Source organism: Cheilinus undulatus, linkage group 9 (assembly GCF_018320785.1).
Source record: "Cheilinus undulatus linkage group 9, ASM1832078v1, whole genome shotgun sequence".
Lineage (NCBI taxonomy): Eukaryota > Metazoa > Chordata > Actinopteri > Labriformes > Labridae > Cheilinus > Cheilinus undulatus.
In genome coordinates this window covers 3,154,305-3,173,898 of record NC_054873.1, presented here as the reverse complement: position 1 = coordinate 3,173,898, position 19,594 = coordinate 3,154,305, and the positions used below count along the sequence as shown (strand labels likewise).

The window sequence follows — 19,594 nt, the reverse complement described above, 5'->3', positions numbered from 1 at the left end:
ATCAGATTCTCTCTGAATTTTAACCACACACTGTCTCGTCACTTCCCCAAAAAAAACTTTTACTCTTTAGCCTTTTTTCTAATGCCAACTTTTGCTTGCAGTTCTTAAACTACTAGCAATATCAATCATGGACACAGACGTTTTTAGTGCTTGTCTACGTTAATCTATTATTAGCTGAAATATAATTCTTTAAAGTGTGGATGTGTCGTTTTAATGTGTAAACATACTAAACTACAGTGACCTCAAATGAGGACAATGGGGTTTATTTAAACACAATGATGCCTTGCAGAAGCAGACTACAATGGCACCATCTGTGGTCGTAGGTTCATTGAAGGATAAAGCATAAATATATAGCAGCTTACTCACTGCACATTAAATCCAAGGAGATCTTCAATGACTTCCAAGGCCCTGTTTGAAACAGCAGTAACCCTGAGATCCTTTTCTGTATGTTAAAACCACCGCTGGTATATTTTTGTTTCTCTGATGTTAAACGAGCCTCTTCTGAGAGATTAGAGAGCATGTTTTACACTCTGCCATTATCATACTTTCTATAAGAGTTTAAACGAGTCAAAGCTTTGACTTAAAACAGATTTTAGGGTCTTTTCCATGCTCCCTGCAGCTCTCTCTCTGATGGGGGATAATGTAGGCCATGCTATCAGCAGATATGGCTGCCTTGTCATTTAGCAGCCACCACATTATCCTGAGAGACTGCAGGTTTAGAGTTTCAAACAAAAACGGTCAAATGAGGCTTTATGATCTGTGTAATTGGAGCAGAAGTCACATTCCTGAGCAGGGAAGTGAATCTGAAAGAACATGAAGCTGCTTTGTTGAGGATGATTAAAAGACGCCACAGCCAGCTGACCTCTCCTTCTAATTTCAGCCTCTATTTCTGGAGGATGCTGACGGATCAAGAAGTGAAAGTGTGCTCCAGATGTGGGAGGAGGAGGAGGAGGAGGAGGAGGAAGAGGAGGAGGGTTCATTGTGACTGAGCGGAGGAGAAATTTGGCATGTTCCCTCGAAAAGAACCTTGAGCAGTGGAGATGGTTCAGTTTAGGAGAGGCAGTCTGAGGAGACGGAGCTGAGAGTTCAGGATGGAGCTTGTGTTCAGGATGAAGATGGTCTGGGTTCTGATATCCATGCTGGGTCTACATTACCTGACCTTTACGTCTGCTCAGGTGAGTACAAATGACACCAACGTTAAAGAGCTTTGTTTCACTCTGTGGAGGAAGTTCTGTGATTGTGTTTTATCTTTAGAATCTAAGAAATATTAAGAGCAGTGTTTCAATACCTAAAGGTGCTGATGAGACACAGCAGTGCTTCCTAGTCTTTTAACTACAATTAAGAGTAGTTTATTGAATTTCTCCAATAACAGAACTTATCCATATGCATTTATCATGGAGAATTTTTTAGAGTAAATTCTTGGAATGAATTAGGTGGGCTCTTGTCTTGTTTTACATTCAACACAGTAAATTTAACTAGTAAAATTTACTCAGTTTGAATAAAATTGTTCTCTGAAAAATATAAAATTTGTTCTCTGGTGATACAGAGTTAAACTTACTCTACTTGTAGAGTAATTTTTCTTAGATAAACTTACTCTAAAAAGTGTTTTTATGAACCCTCAATTATGATTCTGTCCATGATGAAAAATTTAAAACCCTACAACAGTTTTACTCAATACAGAGTAAAAGAGAACATAGTTTACTGAAACAGATTTCTACAAAGTAATGTTGATTAAATAAAAACACGTAATGATTGTTGCTTCATTTATTTTCCCCTCTACATTTACGAGCCCTCCAGAGCCAGCTGCTGAGAAGCATCCCCACAGCATGATGCTGCCACCACCATGCTCCACAGTGGGGATGGTGTGTTTGTGGTGATGTCAGTGTTTGGCGTCTTGTCCATTCTGGTCTCATCACACCAAAGAACTTTCTTCCTCTTGACCATGGAGCCTCCCACAGGTCTTTTGGTGAACTCTAGTCCAGATTGAATCTGAGTTTTCTTCATCAGTGTCTTTCTCTTTGCCACTCTCCCATAAAGCTCTGACTGGTGAAGAACCAGTCCAACAGTTGTTGTCTGCAGAGTCTCTCCCATCTCAGCTGCTGAAGCTTGGAACTCCTTCAGAGTAGTCATAGGTGTCTTGGTGTCCTCTCTCACTAGTCTCCTTCTTGCACACTCACTCAGTTTGTGAGGATGGTCTGATCTAGGCAGATTTATACATGTGACATATTCCTTCATGATTTATTTAATTGGCCTCTGAGGGATGTTCAGAGCCTTGGAAATGTTCTTGTATCCATCCCCTGTCTTATAGTTTTCAATAACCTTTTCTCTGAGTTGCTTAGAGTGTTCTTTTGTCTTCATGGTATAATGGCAGCCAGAAATACTGATTAACATTCCACACAGTGCTGTCTTTCAACTACAACTACTTATTTTACATTACATATTTGTATTTAATTGGTATTACTTTGTAGAAACCAGTTTTCACTTTTACATTTAAGAGGGTTTTTGCAGTTTTTTAGTCATATAAGATCAATTAAATTGACCATGACTGATCTATAAAATCCAAGGGGGTGAGTGCTCTTTATAGGCATTTAAAAGTTATCCCTGCAAATGTAATGTCGCCTGCCTTTTCTGGTCCCAGTGAGTAACCTTACTTTAAACAAGGTAAACTTCTGATCAATGCAAAGAAGCTCATCTTAATAAAGTAACACATTTGGAGAAGACCTGTACAAACTTACGTTTTATTCTTTGCAGTTATCTCTCTCAATTCTGATCGTTTAATATACTTTCAAGATTTGCTTCAGGTTAAAAATATTTAATTGCTGTTTTTTTTCAAGTAAAAGAAGGTCTAGAAGAAGTGATTTTATAAAAATTAAAGTAAAGGGAAGACGAACATCGGAATAAAAATTTAAATGCCCCTGATTAATTTTAAAGCTATAGCTTTTTTTGGCTGAGACTTTGACCTCTATGATATTAAAATTTTTTAAACTCTGGCACCATGACGACCCTCTTCATAACAAGTAATCAAGTTGCAATTTTCTTTAGGAGAAGGCATCAAATATAAATTTTACAGTTGGAAATTTGCTCGTTTCTTCTGTATAAATCAGGTTAAATGTAGTGATGTGACTGAATTCTGCACTCTGAAATAACTTAGTGCAGCTATGTTGGTATCTTTCTTTCATTTTCCAGTCTCAAACATTATACGAGCGGATGCTTCTCATGCTTTTTCACTCTGACATGTTGAACTCGACTTCACCCTCCTCCGTCTCTCAAACCGGGTCAAGCTGCCTGAAACAAACCTCAGAGAGGCGCCTCCAAACCCACAGCTTCATAATGTGGCACTAGCGCTGTGTTGTGTTACTGCGTGAGTCATGTTTTAGCCGCCAGTGGAAGGTCAACGGTGGGCTCAGGTCCAATTTTCACCCAGGTGTGACTGCAGCAAGCCGCGGCTCTGAAAACCTCACCTCTATGTATAGACCTCACACCTGAAAGAAGCACTCAGGACCGCAGACAGCAGACTCATGTAGTCTTTATCAGAACGGCAGAGAAATGCAGACACAGACACATGCTCAACAGGTTTCTCTTTGTTTGGAAAGGACAGATTCTGTGGTTTGAGACAAGAGGAGGACATTTAGACAGCTGTTATCTTTCAGAGATTTTGGAGATCTTTCTAAATGTCAGCTGAGGAGGTGGCTGTCAATTTATTTTATCTATTCAAATTAATTTATCCAGGAAAACCACTTAAAGATTAAGAATTAAATTAAAACAGCGTCCAGGCCAAGACAGGCAGCAGCACAAAATGAGAATCACAGAAAAAAACAAATCCTGAGTCAAAGAGCACAAAGTCATCAGTCAAAACATCTAAAACGTGATACCTCTTCTTCTACTGCCTTCAAAAAGATCAGTGTCAAACAGACGATGATTGCTGATGATTTGTTTTCTGATCATCTTGAGGTGAAAACTTGCATGGGTAGCAGAAGGGAACAGAACTGCTGCCCTGTGTTCTCTGGAAACAGTTTAAACCTTCAGAGATCATGGGGACATTTTCTGCCATTCACTTATTGTTTTTATTTTGAAGCTATTTAGGCTGTGTTGAATGAATACAGCTCAAATTTTCCAGAGGATATTCATCTTTAAATTGTTTTTAGAATTATCATCTAATTCCTTAAGTAGCCTAAAATGGCTAAGCTACACAAAAATCGACACATTTGTTCCTAAAGACAAAAAATGTTCCCATTGAAAATCACAGAAAATGCCATTTTTTTTAAACCCAAATTTATCCTAACAGAAACTATTGCATTCCTCTATGTTCATATTTCATTTCTGACTATATTTTCCACTAGATGGCATGTGTTCCCATTCAAAGCATGCTGCAAATTTTCACACTTTTTTGTGTTTTCTGCAAAGGTGTCTGATACTGAAATAATAATTGTGTGTCGCTATTGATGTTGGCTAATGGTGTGTATAAAAAAAGGCTGTGTGTGTATTTGAGCTTTTGTGAATTTGTTCTCTTCAAAACAGTGGAGTTGTGTAAACATAATGGCCTTTAAAGGATTAAAGTCTCCAAAATAGGGTTCATATTCGATGTTTAATTTTCAGGCTGAAGAAGTTTAAGAAGACTGACTCATTTAAAGAGAAAAATATATATATATAATATTTTTACAGCTCATCTTAGGGAACTGTCCAAAAATATAATTAATATTTGATATTAAGTGGTTTTAAAAGACTGACTCGTTTAGAGTGGAAAAAATATTAATATATATTATTTTTACAGCAGTTTGTCAGAAGGTGACATTTTTTGTCCAGAGGGTCAAATGTATTAGGATATTAAAGGAACTCTTAAGGGTTGAGCCACATTCCCCCTTCATTCTGGTTTTAGAACACCAGACTAGCCTGGAAGTTGGTTAGTTTAAATAATGCACAGAGATCACACATAATCCTTTGTCATGCTCCTATGCAGCTTCAGACTTTATCCTCTTACTTACTGCCCTCTTCCCCTCTACAGGAGTGTCCCTCCATCGCTGACTTGCTGAACTCCCTGCGTCAGGTGGAGAAGATGTTGGCAGTCCATGAGGCATCCTACCAGCAAGGTCTTCGCTCCCTGAAGAAGAAGATGAGCGCCCTGCACAACAGCACCATGGCCATCTTCAAGAGTGGAGGTGATAAATCCACGTTGTTAAGATCTTCACCTGAAAATAAAAAGAACCAAATGCACTGGAAAAGCAGCTCAGACTACTGAAATCAATGCATGTCTCGATCCGCCATGATTGAAGTGTTATTAGTTAAAATTTACACCTGGTTCATGTTCATTTTGTAAACTGTGCCATTGGTGTGCAGTGAAGAAGTTGTTCTGAAGTTCTAAAAAATAGACAAAGTCTAGGGTGAAAATACAATTATGCTGCTATGTCAGACAGGATGTCTTTAAATCCCTTTACCCTCCTACTTCAGCCTGCAGTCATGAAACAATGGTTTCAATAAAATCCTTGATCAGATGGTCACAGAGATTTAGGGAACAAATCTTGAAATGACTGCCTCAGATCTGGAGTATTAGTGCTACTTTATTTCAGGGCTTGGAGGTTAAGTGTCTGCTTCTCCATCTCCACCCAGCTACGTGTCCCAAACCAGAGCCCCCTCCTTATGGCCGCAGACTTGGCCGGGTGTTTGGCGTCGGACATGAGGTCCACTTCCTGTGCAAGCCTGGCTATGAGCTGATTGGTCCACGGACCCGAGTCTGTCTGGATTCTCTGAGGTGGAGCGGGCAGCAGCCAATGTGCCGACGTGAGAGCTGAGACTAAAACACAATCTGATCCTGGTTCAGTCTAGAGTTAACTTTGGCAGATATTTAAAATTTAGGCTTAGATAAAATGTTCTTTGGGTTTAGTTGCATTTTAGTTGAGCCTGTTTTTAGCAAGTCTTAATCCAGTCTTCTCATGGAAAAAAGTCATTGACAAACATTTTTAGTCATAGTTTTAGTTGATATTAACACTGGTTCAGTACTTGTTCAGTATTTCCAACATCACGTTTTCTTTGGTTTTCAGGTCTTAATGAAACAGGAAACACCCTCGCCTCCTTCTCCCCTGCTGCTCCTTCCTCCTCCTTTTCAGGCTCTGCTGCTCTCTCAGCCTCCTCCTCTTTATCTTCTTCACCTCCTTCTTACTCCTCTTTATCTCCTACCACCTCCTCCCCCTCCGCCTCGGTCCGTCCGTCTCACTGCACTCACTTCCTGGGTTCAACCCGCTGCACCTGCGACGTTGGATTCACCATCTCAGGCCGGGACAACAACATCTGCACAGGTAAGAAAACATTTACGATACGATACATTATGATACGATATGCTTTATCATAACCGACCATAAATCCATACGTCTCTAACCTCTGCTGACAGCCCTGTTTGTGTTTCAGACATCGATGAGTGTCGACTCTTTCCTCTGAGTCAGCCTGGTCAGCTCTGCGCCCATCAGTGCGTCAACACTCCCGGAAGCTTCCACTGCTTCTGTCCTCCAGGGTATAACCTCGCCAGAGACGGCCACAGCTGCACAGGTCAGCGCTCGTCTTCTCTGCTCAGAGGAAATGTTTACACACAAGTTGGTAACTCACTCCTCTGTCTGCTCTTCTTTGTTAAGACATCGACGAGTGTGAAAACATAATGCACGACTGCACAGCAGAGCAGGTGTGTGTGAACACCTACGGAGGCTTCCAGTGCGTGTCTGTAGAGTGCCCCCTTATGAGAAACGCCACGTACATCAAGACGTCACCAATGTAAGAGCAAAACACCTTCTTCAGTCCCATCCAGCCTCATTTTAATAGTCTTCATTTAAAGCTGGCAATCTCTTCTGTATGTTTTCTACCAAACAATGCTGAGCATAGCAAATAAATGAAAAAAAAAGCCCCAACATACTCCGGATACATTAAACATTTCAAAGATCTTCCATTTCTGAAAAAAGTTTTCTTCTTTTCTGCATCTCCTTTCCGTACTTTCTGCATCTTTCTCTTCTCTCTTCCTGCATCTCCCTCTAATGTCTTTTTGCATCTTCCTGTACTTTTATGAATCTCCCTCTTTTCTTCTTCTGCCTGATCCTCTTATATCTTTCTGCATCTCCCTGTTTCTGCATCTTCCTCTTCTATCTTTTTGCATCTCCCTCTTCTTTCTGCATCTCCCTCTGTCTGCATCTTACTCTTCTATCTTTCTGCATCTTCTTCTTCTCTTTTGGCATCTCTCTCATCCCTCTTTTTGCATCTCCTTCTTCTCTATTCCTGTATTGCTGTCTTCTCTGTCTGCATCTCCCTCTAATGTCTTTCTGCATCTTCCTATACTTTTATGCATCTTCCTTCTCTACTTCTTCTGCCCAATCCCCCTGTCCCTTTCTGCATCTCCCTCTTCCCTCATCTTCCTTCTCTCTGTTCCTTAATCTCCCTTTCTTTCTGTATCTTCCTTGTCTATCTTTCTGCATCTCCCTCTTCCGTCTTTCTGCATGATGAACTACTTAACTTTTTTAGGTATGAGGTCAAAGGACAAAAACTACTCCTCTCTTCTTCTTGACCATCACTGAACTTTACTCTCACAGTTCTACACATGAGGGTAGTCCTAGTTCCACCTTGAAATGGTCTTAGAATAAGAAAGTAATAAAATCAGATATTTTAAATGATTTGTAATTTGTACCTTTAAATATGTATCTCCACATATAAGAGAGTAAAACAAACTATGTTACGGATTTTAAAAAGAACAAACAAAAAAATCTGGATGTCCAAGTACAGCTGTGGCAAAGCATTCGTGTTTGATAACCTTTGATTATTGCGACTGGCACTAGAAACTATGCATAAGTCTTCAAAACATTTCAGACCGATTGCATAAGGACACCTTATTCTGTTAACTAAACAACGCCATTACAAGAGGATGTTCTTTAGAAAAAGTCAAGAGAAATTACATTTATATATTTTAACTAACCAAAGAGCCACAAAACACTGTAAGAAAGTTACCAAAGTAGCAGCTAACAGACTGAAGGCCTTATAATAAGGTGAGACAATAAAACTGCAAACAAAGTGAGCAGAGAGGAAATGAAAACTGTGCAGAGGAGACAGAGAAAAACCACAAAGCCCTCTCACCTCCAGAGACAGAGACTCTGCTTTAATGTTAATTACAGGGACAGTGACGGAGGGACAATAGAGAACAATGGCTCTACCTCCATGTCTCCCACTTCCTCTCTCCACCCAACAGTTAGCGTCCGTCCTCTGACAGCAGTCGGGCTCAAAGTCAGACTGAGGTTTGGCTTCAGACGCCCCACTGAGGTTAGTCAGATGCCAGATCATGCTGATTCAGAGGCGTGAAGCTTGTTTGTGAACTTTTATAGAGTTCTGATTTATCGCTGCAGCTGAATTATAATTGAATGCTTGAGAAGTGAAGGGAGGACAGTGTCGTGGTGTTAAGATTCTGCTGGGGGGGTTAGCAAAGGCACGGTTAGCTCAAGTGATTGTTTATAACTGCTTCTGAGAATCTCAGGACACAACAAGGGTCAAAATAAAGTCAGGGGGTGTCGCTGTTTGGACAAAAGTCTTTATATATATAATAAACCACAACAAAGGCACTGAAGGGTAAAGAAAGTATGTAAGTGTGTGGGTCGTAAAGTGCTTCATAACCACAAAAATTAAAGCATTTGGCCACACCCTCAAGCGTGGTACTGTGACCTTTACAATAAGACTGTTTGTGACATTTCATCACTGCTGGATATTCCGCAATCACCTGTTAGTGATATTATTAGAAATTGGAAGAGTTTAGGAACAACAGCAGATCAGGCAAAAAAAGTGGAAGAAAAATCATAGAGCCAGGTCAAGACTGCTAAGGCGCATGACGCAAAAAAGTCAGCAACGCTCTGTGCAGGCCAGTCAAGTTCTTCCACACTGAACTCATCAAACCATGTCATTATAGTCTTTCTTTGTGCTCTGAGGCTCAGTCATGCTGGAATAGAAAAGGGCCTTCCCCAACCTGTTGGCACACAGTTGGAAGCATATCATTGTCCAGAATGTCTTGGTATGCTGAAGCATTAAGATTAGCCTTCACTAGAGATAAGGGGCCTAAAAAACATCCCCATACATTACCCCTCCCCCACCAAACTTCACAGTCAGACAGGTAACATTCTCTTAGATAGGCAACACTAATGCCCAAAACACACCGGCACCAAACCAACGCGTTATTTGACATGCATCACCTGCTGACCCTAGCACACACCAGCAGAAGTGCATCAACGGTCAAATTCCCCATCAGCCACTGCTGGGACAGGTACCTGAAACCAGACCTGAGAGCCTGGGAACTGGGTCAGTGAAAAATCATAGGAGCAGTGGTTTTTATCACAGCAGCCTAGGCTTCCTAGGCACCTTCGAACACCAAGTGCAGGCAAAAAAATCATTGTCAAAACACTGCCATTGATCTGTACCGCAAAGAATGAAATAAAAATAATATGCATGATAGATTGTTGTAGTGAAAGACAGGCAGTAAAACATCATATTTAAGGAGGATATGTTTATAGGAGATGATGATTTGTTCAGGCGGAGGAGGGTTTAGTGTTGTTGAATGCTCTATTGTGTTCTCAACAAAAACACGGAGTCCCTGGAGAACAGAGATTCATATCGAGTGAACAGTTACTATTCAGTGCTAAAGGAGACAACTGAGGAGGAAACATCCACTCAGACCACAGCATAAATCTTAGCACCAAGTGTTTCTATAACAGCACCAATTAGCAGGCTTCACTGGAGCAACCACGGTGTTATTCTGAACACAGTGGATTCCTCTTAACATGCCTCCAACCACAGAAAAATCTGACTAGATTACCTTTAGGACCATGAGGACTTTTCCATGGGGTGTCAGAAGGAGAATCAGACCCCAAATCAGCCTGATTATACCAGCTTGAGCCCTGACAGACTGGCTATTGCTCTGAGGTTATATTTTGATCAGTTCAAGGCTGATGGGATTTAAAATAAGGTGACAGAGCAAACACAAAGAAAACCTACGATTATAAAAATGAGACTTAATATGAACGTACTCTGTGCTTCCCCAGGCGCTGTGAGAGGAACCCGTGCATGCTGGGAGACAAAGATTGCACCCAGGCTCCCAGCTCCATCTCCTTCCACTTCCTCTCCATCGTGTCCAACATGTCGGCCCCCCGCGTCCTCTTCAGGGTGTCGGCGGCTCGCGTCTTGGGCGACACCCTGAGATTCGGCCTGGCTGGGGGTCGTGGGCGAGGTCATTTCAGCGTGCAGCGCTCTGGGCGTCAGACAGGCACCCTCCTCCTGGTTCAGCCAATCAAAGGTCCGGCCATGCTAGAGGCCGAGGTGGAGATGAGCGAGCTGGAGCGGAACTCTTTACTGGGACGCTACCTCACCAAGGTCACGCTGTTTGTGTCACCGTATGAGTTTTAAGGAGAGGACCGATGGCTTCATGGAGGTTCGACTCTGGTTGGCCAGTTTTTGAGTTATTTCTACTCCAGAAGACCTTAAAGGAAGAAGAATCACAAACATTGACAGATATGCAGGAAAATAATGTCTTTTTACCACAAACTCTTTTTGGTGTTTTATAATGTATTTTACGGTGTCTTTCTTACAGGAGAAAGCAGATAATCTTTGTAAACATAAAGCTTTTATCATAGTCATTGAGCCATTGAGAGCCAGTGTCTTCTACATCACTTTAAACCAGTGTTACTCAACCAAAGAGCAAAATTGTTGAAAAATACCTTCGCAAAAGCCACAATGTAAGTGGTGAAAAGTGGGTGAAAGTGGCAATACAAATAAGTTAAAGCTGGCAAAAAAACAGGTCAAAAAGCAAAAAAGTGGCAAAAAAGGGGTAAAAGTGACAAAAAGTGTGGAGAAAAAGTGGCAGAAATGGGCGAGACGTGACAAAAATGACTTATGGGTGGCAATAATGGTAAGAAAAAAAAGTGGCCAAAACATGGTAAAAAAAATTTATGAAAAGTGACTAAAATTGGCAAAAAGCAGCAAAAAGGTGGAGAAAAATGGAAAAAGTGACATTTAATGGCAAGAGGCACCTTAAATGGGCAAAAAGTGGCAAAAAAGGGAAAAATGGGCAAAAAATTGCAAATAAGGGCAATGAAAATATACAGACAAAAAAAAGGTTGACAATTAAATTTGATGATTAAGCCTACTGTATAAGTGTGAGACAGACATTGCAATGGATAATTCTGAGGTGAAAGTTTCCCTTTTTAATGGTTTTCCAGGGGAATGAATTCAAATTTAGACATAAAAGAGCCACATGTGGCTCTAGAGCCACGCGTTGAGTATCACTGCTTTAAACCTAAATATATAATATTATAATGCCATTAATTCTGTTACTTTAAGTCTTGTAAACATGCCTATAGTTCTATATCACTTTAAAGCTTAATGCAATGTAAAAGCCCCTAATTCTACTTCACTTTAAACACTGATAAGAGAGCTAAAACCAGCTGCATTTTTATAAAAATTCACCCTGTACAATTGTTATCAATGGGAGGAATTATTTATTAAATCTATTTAGCTTGGAAAACCTCACTGAGATTAAAATCTTATTTACAAGACTTTCCTGACCAAAACAGGCAGCATCCCACTGAACAACATAAAAACACTACAAACACAGATCAACCAAATCCTGATCACAGAACAGAAAGACATCAGTCCAAACGTCTGCAACCTGATGCATCTTCCTCTAAGACCTCTAACTTACTTCTAAAACCATGCAGAGATCAGCCAACCCAGACGTTTATTTTCCTCCAGAAGATTCCAAGCTGCAGAAGCAACATATCTGAAACTCCTTTTACACATTTCAAGACGAACTTTGGGCACCAATTGCAAAAATAAATCTAGTGACTGAGTCACAGAGTGAAGCCTGTAGCTTCTAGAACTTTTCACATGAATAAAATCACACAAGCATGATGGAAGCAGATTAAGTACAGCCTTAGAAATAAAGATATGCCAATGACGTAGCGTACGAGTCATCAATGAAGGCCAACCAACTCAGTCATACAGAATGCAATGATGAGTTAAGGACTTTAGATTGGTTATAAACCTCTGGGCCCTGGGTTACACAGTATCTAAAGATTTAAGGTACTGTGAAGAGGCATGCATATTTAAAATATCACGTAACCAATCAGAGGCATAAAAGTGGCAGAAACAACACTTTTCTTTGCAGCAAAAGAAAAACGAGACTTATTTCTGAAATAAAAACCCAGACGCAACCTAAAATTACAAGTTGTTCAATTTGACGCTTAAAAGTCAATGAATTATCCCTCAAAAACCCAAGATATTTATGAGAAAACACACACTCAATCATGTCACCCTTGGATGTAGAGATAAAGGACGGCCTCTGCTTTTTGTTTAAGTTTGTAATCATCATGAGTTAGGTTTCAGGACTCAGCAGTATATGACAGTGTCATCAGCATATAAATGAAAATAAGCATTGGTACGTTTTTACTGATACTGTTGATGTAAGTGTAAATAACAGCGGTCCCAAGACTGAACCCTGAGGTACGCCATTTTTAACTTCAAGGCACTCAGAAGCAAAGCCTTTAAACGCTGTTCTCTCTGATAAATTGTTGTCAAACCCCCAGCCTGACTGGCCAGAAGAACAACACAGCAGTCTTTCCCCCAAAATGACGTTGTCCACAGTATCGAAGGCCTTGGTCAAGTCAATGGAAAGAGCCACAGTGTTCCTTATTGTCATGGACTCAGTAAAATCACTGACTACTTTTAAATCATCTGTGGCAGTGTTGTGCTTTTTTCTAAAGCCTGACTGATAATCACATAAAATACTGTTGATCAATAAAAATTCCTGAAGTTGATCCATCGCAATAAAAATAAAAAAATCTAGGCTAAAATGGAAAATTGTGAAATCAGCCCATAATTATTTAAAAGTGTAGGTTCTCATCATTTTAACAGAGGAGGCAGGAAGTCAGATTTCTAGACAAGATGAATTTTGTTAGTGTCGAAAGACAGAGTAAAGGTTCAGCGATAAAATCAGCTGACAACTCCAGACAATAAGGTTCTAAAATATCTGAGCCAGGCAGTTCCCTTGTAGTTAAACGTCTGAGGGCGTCATGAGAGAAAAAAATGTCTAAAAAAACATTTCTGTACCAGGCTGTGACAGCGTATTTCTGCTGTAAAGATTTTAACATGGCACTCTATGGGCATCCACTTGTGTAAAAGTATGTAGAAAAATATGGACAAAAGAATGTCAGATCGGTTGGATCTGAGAGAAATATTTGAGATATGTGTGAAATGTTTAAAAGCAGGAGACAAAACTGTGCAAAAGCTTTTGGTCTTACTTTTGATGGTGTCCTCTTTTATGTTAAATATAATCTGTGCTTGTTATATCTATTTTTCTTTTTTAAAGCAATCATCGTTGACATGTTTGATATTTTAAGGGAAGGTTTCAGCATTATTAGAACACATAAACAAGCTGGTGCCTCTACACTAGAATGAGGAGCAAAGCCCACTTTAACATCTTAGCTGGGCTGAAACATGACTCGACTGTAGCATGGGTATAAACGCACAGACTGAGGTGTTTCTGCTGTAGGATGCTAAATGCTTGAAAGACTGAACTGTGTTGGTTTTATTTTGAAAATGGTGCTGTGGGGTAAAAGCGTTAATGGATGCAGGCGTCTTGGAATTTTGTGCGATAGAACAACAGACTTCAAACTTGTGCAACACTTACAGACCTTTCTTTTATTTTACTGTTTAAATATCTAATAGAGGGATGGACAATCGTTATGTGGTTATCTATGATTTCAGCTTTATCACCAATATAAAATAGCTAGGTCATGCTTGTTTTCCTTTGGAAATGTTGACTGTTTCTGAGATGAATGCAGCAGCTGATATTATCACCATCTATTAGAGCCTAAACTCCTCAAGTGTGAAACTAAAACAGTTTGATGGTATTTTAGTTTATCACAGCTTTATTTTCCTTCAAATGCATTCACTTCCTACATGCACATACAGGGCGTCATAATTTGGCCTACAACATAGTAATAACATTAGCTGTTAAACATTTTTAAGATAACCATCAAAATGGACATTGAAGAAATCTGCTTTGAAATATGGTGGAATACACATTAAAATCTGAGGAATTAACATGGAAATTTGGGGAAATTCTTTGGACATTTTAGGGAATTTGCTTTGGAATTTTTGAAAAGTTACATGAAAAATTTGGGAAATTTTTTTGTAAATGTTTTTGAAAATTTTAATGAACATTTTGGGGGAAATTTACTTTTAAATGTTTTGCTTTTTGGTTGGAATCTGTTTGGGAATTTTCAGGCATTTTCATGGAAATGTGTGAATGTGATTGTAATTTTGGAGAATTTGATCTTAATTTTGGGGAGAATTTGTTTTGTAATTTTGAGGCATTGACATGAAACTTTAATGCTTTTTGATTAGAATTTTTTTGGGGGGCCATGGAATTTATTTGGATGTTTGGGAGGATTTCTTTGGATAATTTGAGGAAGTTTAAACTATTTTTATGTAAATTTGCTTGTAAATGTTGGGGAGTTTCTTTGAAAATTGTTGAGTAAAGTTTTTTTTTGTATTTTTGGCTTTTTCGTTGGAATTTTTGGGAAGTTTCTTTGGAATTTTTCAGGCATTAGCGTTAGAATTTGAGAAATGAAGTTGTAATTGTGGGAAATGTGGAATTTACATTTACATAAGGGAATTTCTTTGTAAATTTCGGGGAATTTGCTTGGGAATTTTAAGAGAGATTCACTGCTTGGAGAGATTCATTAGGAGTTTTTAGGAAGTTTACCTAGAAATTTTTGACTTTTGTTGGAATTTGGGTGATTTGTTTGGATGTTTTGGGGAAATTTCCATCATTACAGTTTTTGGAATTCAGTAAGAAATTGAAGGGGGATTAGCTTTGAAAATGTTGAGGAATTTACATGAAATTTTTGGGTCAATTTCTGATCGGAAAAGAACATTTCCGTGAAATCCAGAGCTCTCATGGGAAAAAAAATGATCAAATATTACCTCAAAATAAATCATACATGATAGGAATGTTGTTGTCAGTACAAAGTGTAACAGCCTTTATGATATTTTTTCATTCTGACATAAAGGTTCTATATTTACAGAAAAGTTTAATGTTTAATGCTAAAGGGGAAAACTAATGGCTTCTATCACCTGGACATGAAACTGGGCTGAAATTCATAATGCAATTCTGAATGAAAGTGTTGTTTTTCATCAAATTCAGGTCTTAAATTCATGTGGTTTTATAAAATAAGCCTTTGAAACGTTTGCAAAAACAGGAAGATTAAAGTTATTTTCAGAAAGGGAGGTTCATGTTGTTCTAAAATGTAATTTTCATATTACTGTATAAAGGGACAAACTGTCTCAGTATAAATCCGTCTTTTTTCCAGTGGAGGATTTTCTGATATCTCTCTCTGTACCTCGTCTTTCTGATTTGATTCCTCCAGACATAATAAACATGTTTATCCCGTGTTCAGGTTTACTGTCTGCTATGTTTGAAGCTTTCAACCTCCAGGAGAAAAACTTTTGGATGTTTGGAGACATTTGAGCCGTAAACTGAAGGAAAGCAGCGAGCTGGACGTGTTTTGGAGTGAAGAATTTAACACAGATCTGACAGACAGAGCAAAGCCTCCACGCAGCAGACAGACGCAGACGTACAGCCTGTCTACATTTAATGTCTCACACACACGTAGAAGACAGAAAACACACAGATGAACGCTGACATGCCGACCACACAGAGTCGTACATCTCTGTGCGATTCAGGGGGTGACGTCGGCTTCGTTCTCATTTTATGTTCACACCTCACTGAGGAGTCAACACACGGGTTTATACTCTCCGTCTGCTAATTTTAGAAGCACCACTTCATGACCTTTAACATAGGAACAGCATGGACACCAGATATCACTGAGTCCTTGTTCATAATATCCATGTAGAACTTCGTATACCAGGGGCTCCAACATAGCTCCTCCTCTGGAGGAGAACCCCTTTTGCAGAATTTCTTAAATTCACTGAACATCATGATAACATATCATAAATTACACCTGTAAGCCTGGCCCGCTGCCAGCAACCACGGCACATTTTATGTCCCCTAAATACTCATTCAGACCCTCAGCTCCAAATCCAGTACATCACCTTGACTATGTCTCCATGCCTCAATGGACAGACTGCTGCCATGTGATTGGCTGTTGAAATATGTGTGCCAGTTTACCAGGTATACCTAATGACGAGTGTTAACTCTGGCAAAATAAGACACTGAACACTAAATATGGAGAGAATCATGGGAGACAATCCCCACAGGGTTTACGCTTATGGGGAAAAAGGCTTTGATACAATTTGCTGGTGGAGATAAGTTTAAGTTAAAACTAAATAATCCAAAAAAATCTTTATCACCAGGTCAGACAAGGAAAAAAACTGCAATCGGCCAATCAAATTACAGTATAATCAGTAAAACTCTGACTGAATCACTACAAGAGAAAGCTGTTTGAAGAGAACAGCCTTTCCATAGAAGAAGCCCCCTCAGCTGTCCTATCAAAATAAAAGCCCCCAAAAATAACCTCTTTAGAAAGAAAGAACACAAGTGAAGCAGTTTACCTTCTTTGCTTTGACTCCTTCATTTCCAGCGTGCTTGAATACGGCTGAAACGGTCTGTGATCCAACTTTAGGAGTGTGTGTGGTCTGAAAACAATAATTACAAAAGAATCAAACACTGCTACGCTGTTGCTAATAATAAAAAGTGATTTAACACACCATTGTCTTAAGGTAGTTTGTCATAGCAAAACAGAACACAAATTACACCCGCAGTTAGCCAAACAAACATTTTTACTGTCAACACAACAATGACAAAGGAGGATGTTAAATCACATGTTACATGTACAAGAATGGCACTGAGCTCACTTTGGAGCAACTGTTGAAGATTCTCTTAATAACAGAGGAAAATACAGTTCAGATCAGAAGCGCTGGACTCTCTCAGCCCCGTACTGATAACGTCATCTACATGACATGTTAGCGTGTTCACATACAGTGTTTAACAAATGTATTAGACCACCTAACCCTAACCAAAGTAAGGTTTATGCCACAGCTGCCCTAAATTAACAGCATTGGTAATTACCAGAATCACTTTTTATGTTTCTGCAATGGTTAATACACCAATATGTAGAAGCTCTTTAATCCAAATGATAATTTTAATGCTAAAACATAATTATTATTGTTATCCATGAATTTTCAAATGTATTGATTTACAAAAAAACTGAAAAATTAGTAAAGCACATTATTATTTCTTGATTAATATGTCAAATTATAGTTGTTTACTTGCATTCCTGAACAGAAAAATTAGTTTTAGTGGTTGAATGTTATGCTTGATTCATTTCTGACTTCTCAGAGAAGCCCAGGGAGCCGGCTCAAATTTGGGTATAAAAAGGTGAATTCAGTTTGAAATCCCTCATTCCTGTTCAAAATGGTAAAATGTGGAAAATGAAAGAGTCCGCATTAAAGAACTTCATGATGCTAAATGGTCTCTGAGACAAATAGGGAAAGACATAAAGTGTTCTCACAGTGTGGTCAAGTATGCTTTGGAGTCAATGGGCGAGACTGGTACTTGCAAAATGCGCCAAGGAAGAGGCAGGAAACCAAAGTTAACTGAAGCAGATGTCAGACACCTCAAGATTTGAAGTGTTAGAGACAGAAGGAAGACCACTGCTGACCTTCAGGCAGAGATGAATGCTTCTAGATCAGAGTCTGAGAAAGTCTCCAGAATGACCATAAGCAGACGACTGACAGAACAAGGCTTAAAGGGAAGAATAGCTGCTAAGAAGCCATTATTGAGGCCTGCAAACATCCAGAAACACCTCAGATTTGCCAGGGAGCACAAACACTGGACTGTTGATGACTGGAAGAAGGTACTCTGGATGGATGAGTCCAAGTTTGAACTCTTGGGTCAGCATGGTCGTGTTTATGTCCGCAGAAAAGCTGGAGAACGTTTTGATGCCAGATGCACCCACAGTGAAACAAGGTGGAGATTCCATTATAGTATGGGGTTCCATTTGTGGATACGGCGTGGGCAAATGAGTGAAAATGGACGGTATCATGAACAAGAACGTCTACCACAACATCTTAGTGCATCATGGAATCCCTTCTGGACTGAATCTGATTGGTCGTGGGTTCATATACCAACAAGACAATGACCCCAAGCATACTTCAAAGCTGTGCAGAGACTATCTGACCAAGAAAAGGGAATCTGGAGTACTGGAACTGATGGACTGGCCCAGTCAAAGTCCGGATTTGAAACCTATTGAACAAATTTGGGATTAAATAGATTCAAAGATTGATCACACAAAAGTTACAGCTAAAGCAAGTCTGTGGGAACAGCTGGAACTATTTGGAAGTCAATGACAAAAGAGACTGTGGAAAAGTCCATAAAAACAATGGCAGCAAAAATGCAAGCTGTTATCAAAGCCAAAGGAGGCCATACAAAATATAAAGTTTTTTGGTTATTATGTGTGAAGGACTATTTAGTTGTTTCAGTTTGTTATTTGCCAAATAAATAACAATAACATTGTTAGTTTTAAACAAGTTTTTGAAAGATTTCTAAAACATTTATGTTTTCTCGTTTTCATGACAGGTGGTCTAATACATCTGTTAAGCACTGTATATTACTTTACATCAGGCCTATCCAGTTAGCGGCCCAGAACCAACCCCCAAGTGGCCCAGCCTGTGGTCATGCAAGAGATGCAGAGGGCAACCTGTTCCACAAGTTTTCATAAATTCCCATGGTATTTCAGACCATGAATGCAACACTCTGCATAGCCTAGCAACAGCCCAGCTAAAATACCCTGGACAATCACGCACAAACATGTCGTTTTCAACTGTAGCTACGGCTGTGCAGAGTTGAGGTATGTCTGGGTAAGATGGGACCAAAATGATCATTTACACAGTTTCATTTTATCTTTATTCACTTGGAAACAACCTTTCTACTGCTTCAAGTTATGTTCAAATACAGCTCTGTTGTTGTGTTTTTAAGCCTGTGCCTTTGTCATGTTGCCAAATTCAAAAGGGAGACTGTGAATAAAAAGAGCTTTTTTTTTTTTCATCAAATTGATCTGCACTGATCCAAAATCTGACATTACCAGCTGCTTACTGGGTGCTGAACACGTCTGGCCCGGCTACATTTCTTGATTTTAAAATTTGGCCCAGTTGAATTAGTAATGAACAGCCCTGCTTTACAAATTTACTCCATGAGCAGCAAAGAACAACAACAATAACACGGCAATGACATACATTTCCTTTGGAAATCCACAAAAAAATTACCATCTGCATTCCAGATAAACAGTTAAAGTTTCATTCTCTGCTCTTATAGCATTTAGAAATGGAAATAACTTTTTTTGTCTAAGTAGTTATCATTATCAGTACTTGCATGAATATTGATCATAGAGTATACAACGATTATTTACATAATGTGAAAATTTGTGTTTTTTATATTAGAAACTCACATATTCCTGTCTACTTCTACTGCCTTACAAAGCAGACTGACCAGGCGATGTTTTCATCTCTATGTCTGTGATTACACCTTCACTAGTTGCTAATCTAGTATTAGCATGCTAATAGCGTTTAGCAT

At 39.3% G+C, this 19,594-nt stretch overlaps 2 protein-coding genes across 2 annotated transcripts in view; one reads left to right on the top strand and one right to left on the bottom strand.

Moving 5' to 3' along the window:
• Positions 1-5,059, bottom strand: part of LOC121515787 (RNA-binding Raly-like protein) — a 70,679-nt gene extending 65,620 nt beyond the window's left edge. The window contains exon 1 of the mRNA XM_041796766.1: positions 4,983-5,059. The gene's annotated coding sequence lies outside the window, so the exon portion shown is untranslated. The remainder of the gene's footprint in view (positions 1-4,982) is intronic.
• On the top strand, positions 1,092-10,474 carry LOC121515646 (fibulin-7-like). Its single transcript, XM_041796527.1, has 7 exons — positions 1,092-1,175; positions 4,958-5,156; positions 5,605-5,775; positions 6,036-6,290; positions 6,400-6,537; positions 6,621-6,756; positions 10,047-10,474. Exons 1-7 carry the CDS (start codon positions 1,092-1,094, stop codon positions 10,405-10,407), a joined length of 1,344 nt encoding a protein of 447 aa, XP_041652461.1. The 3' UTR covers positions 10,408-10,474.
• The last annotated feature ends 9,120 nt before the right edge of the window (positions 10,475-19,594 follow it).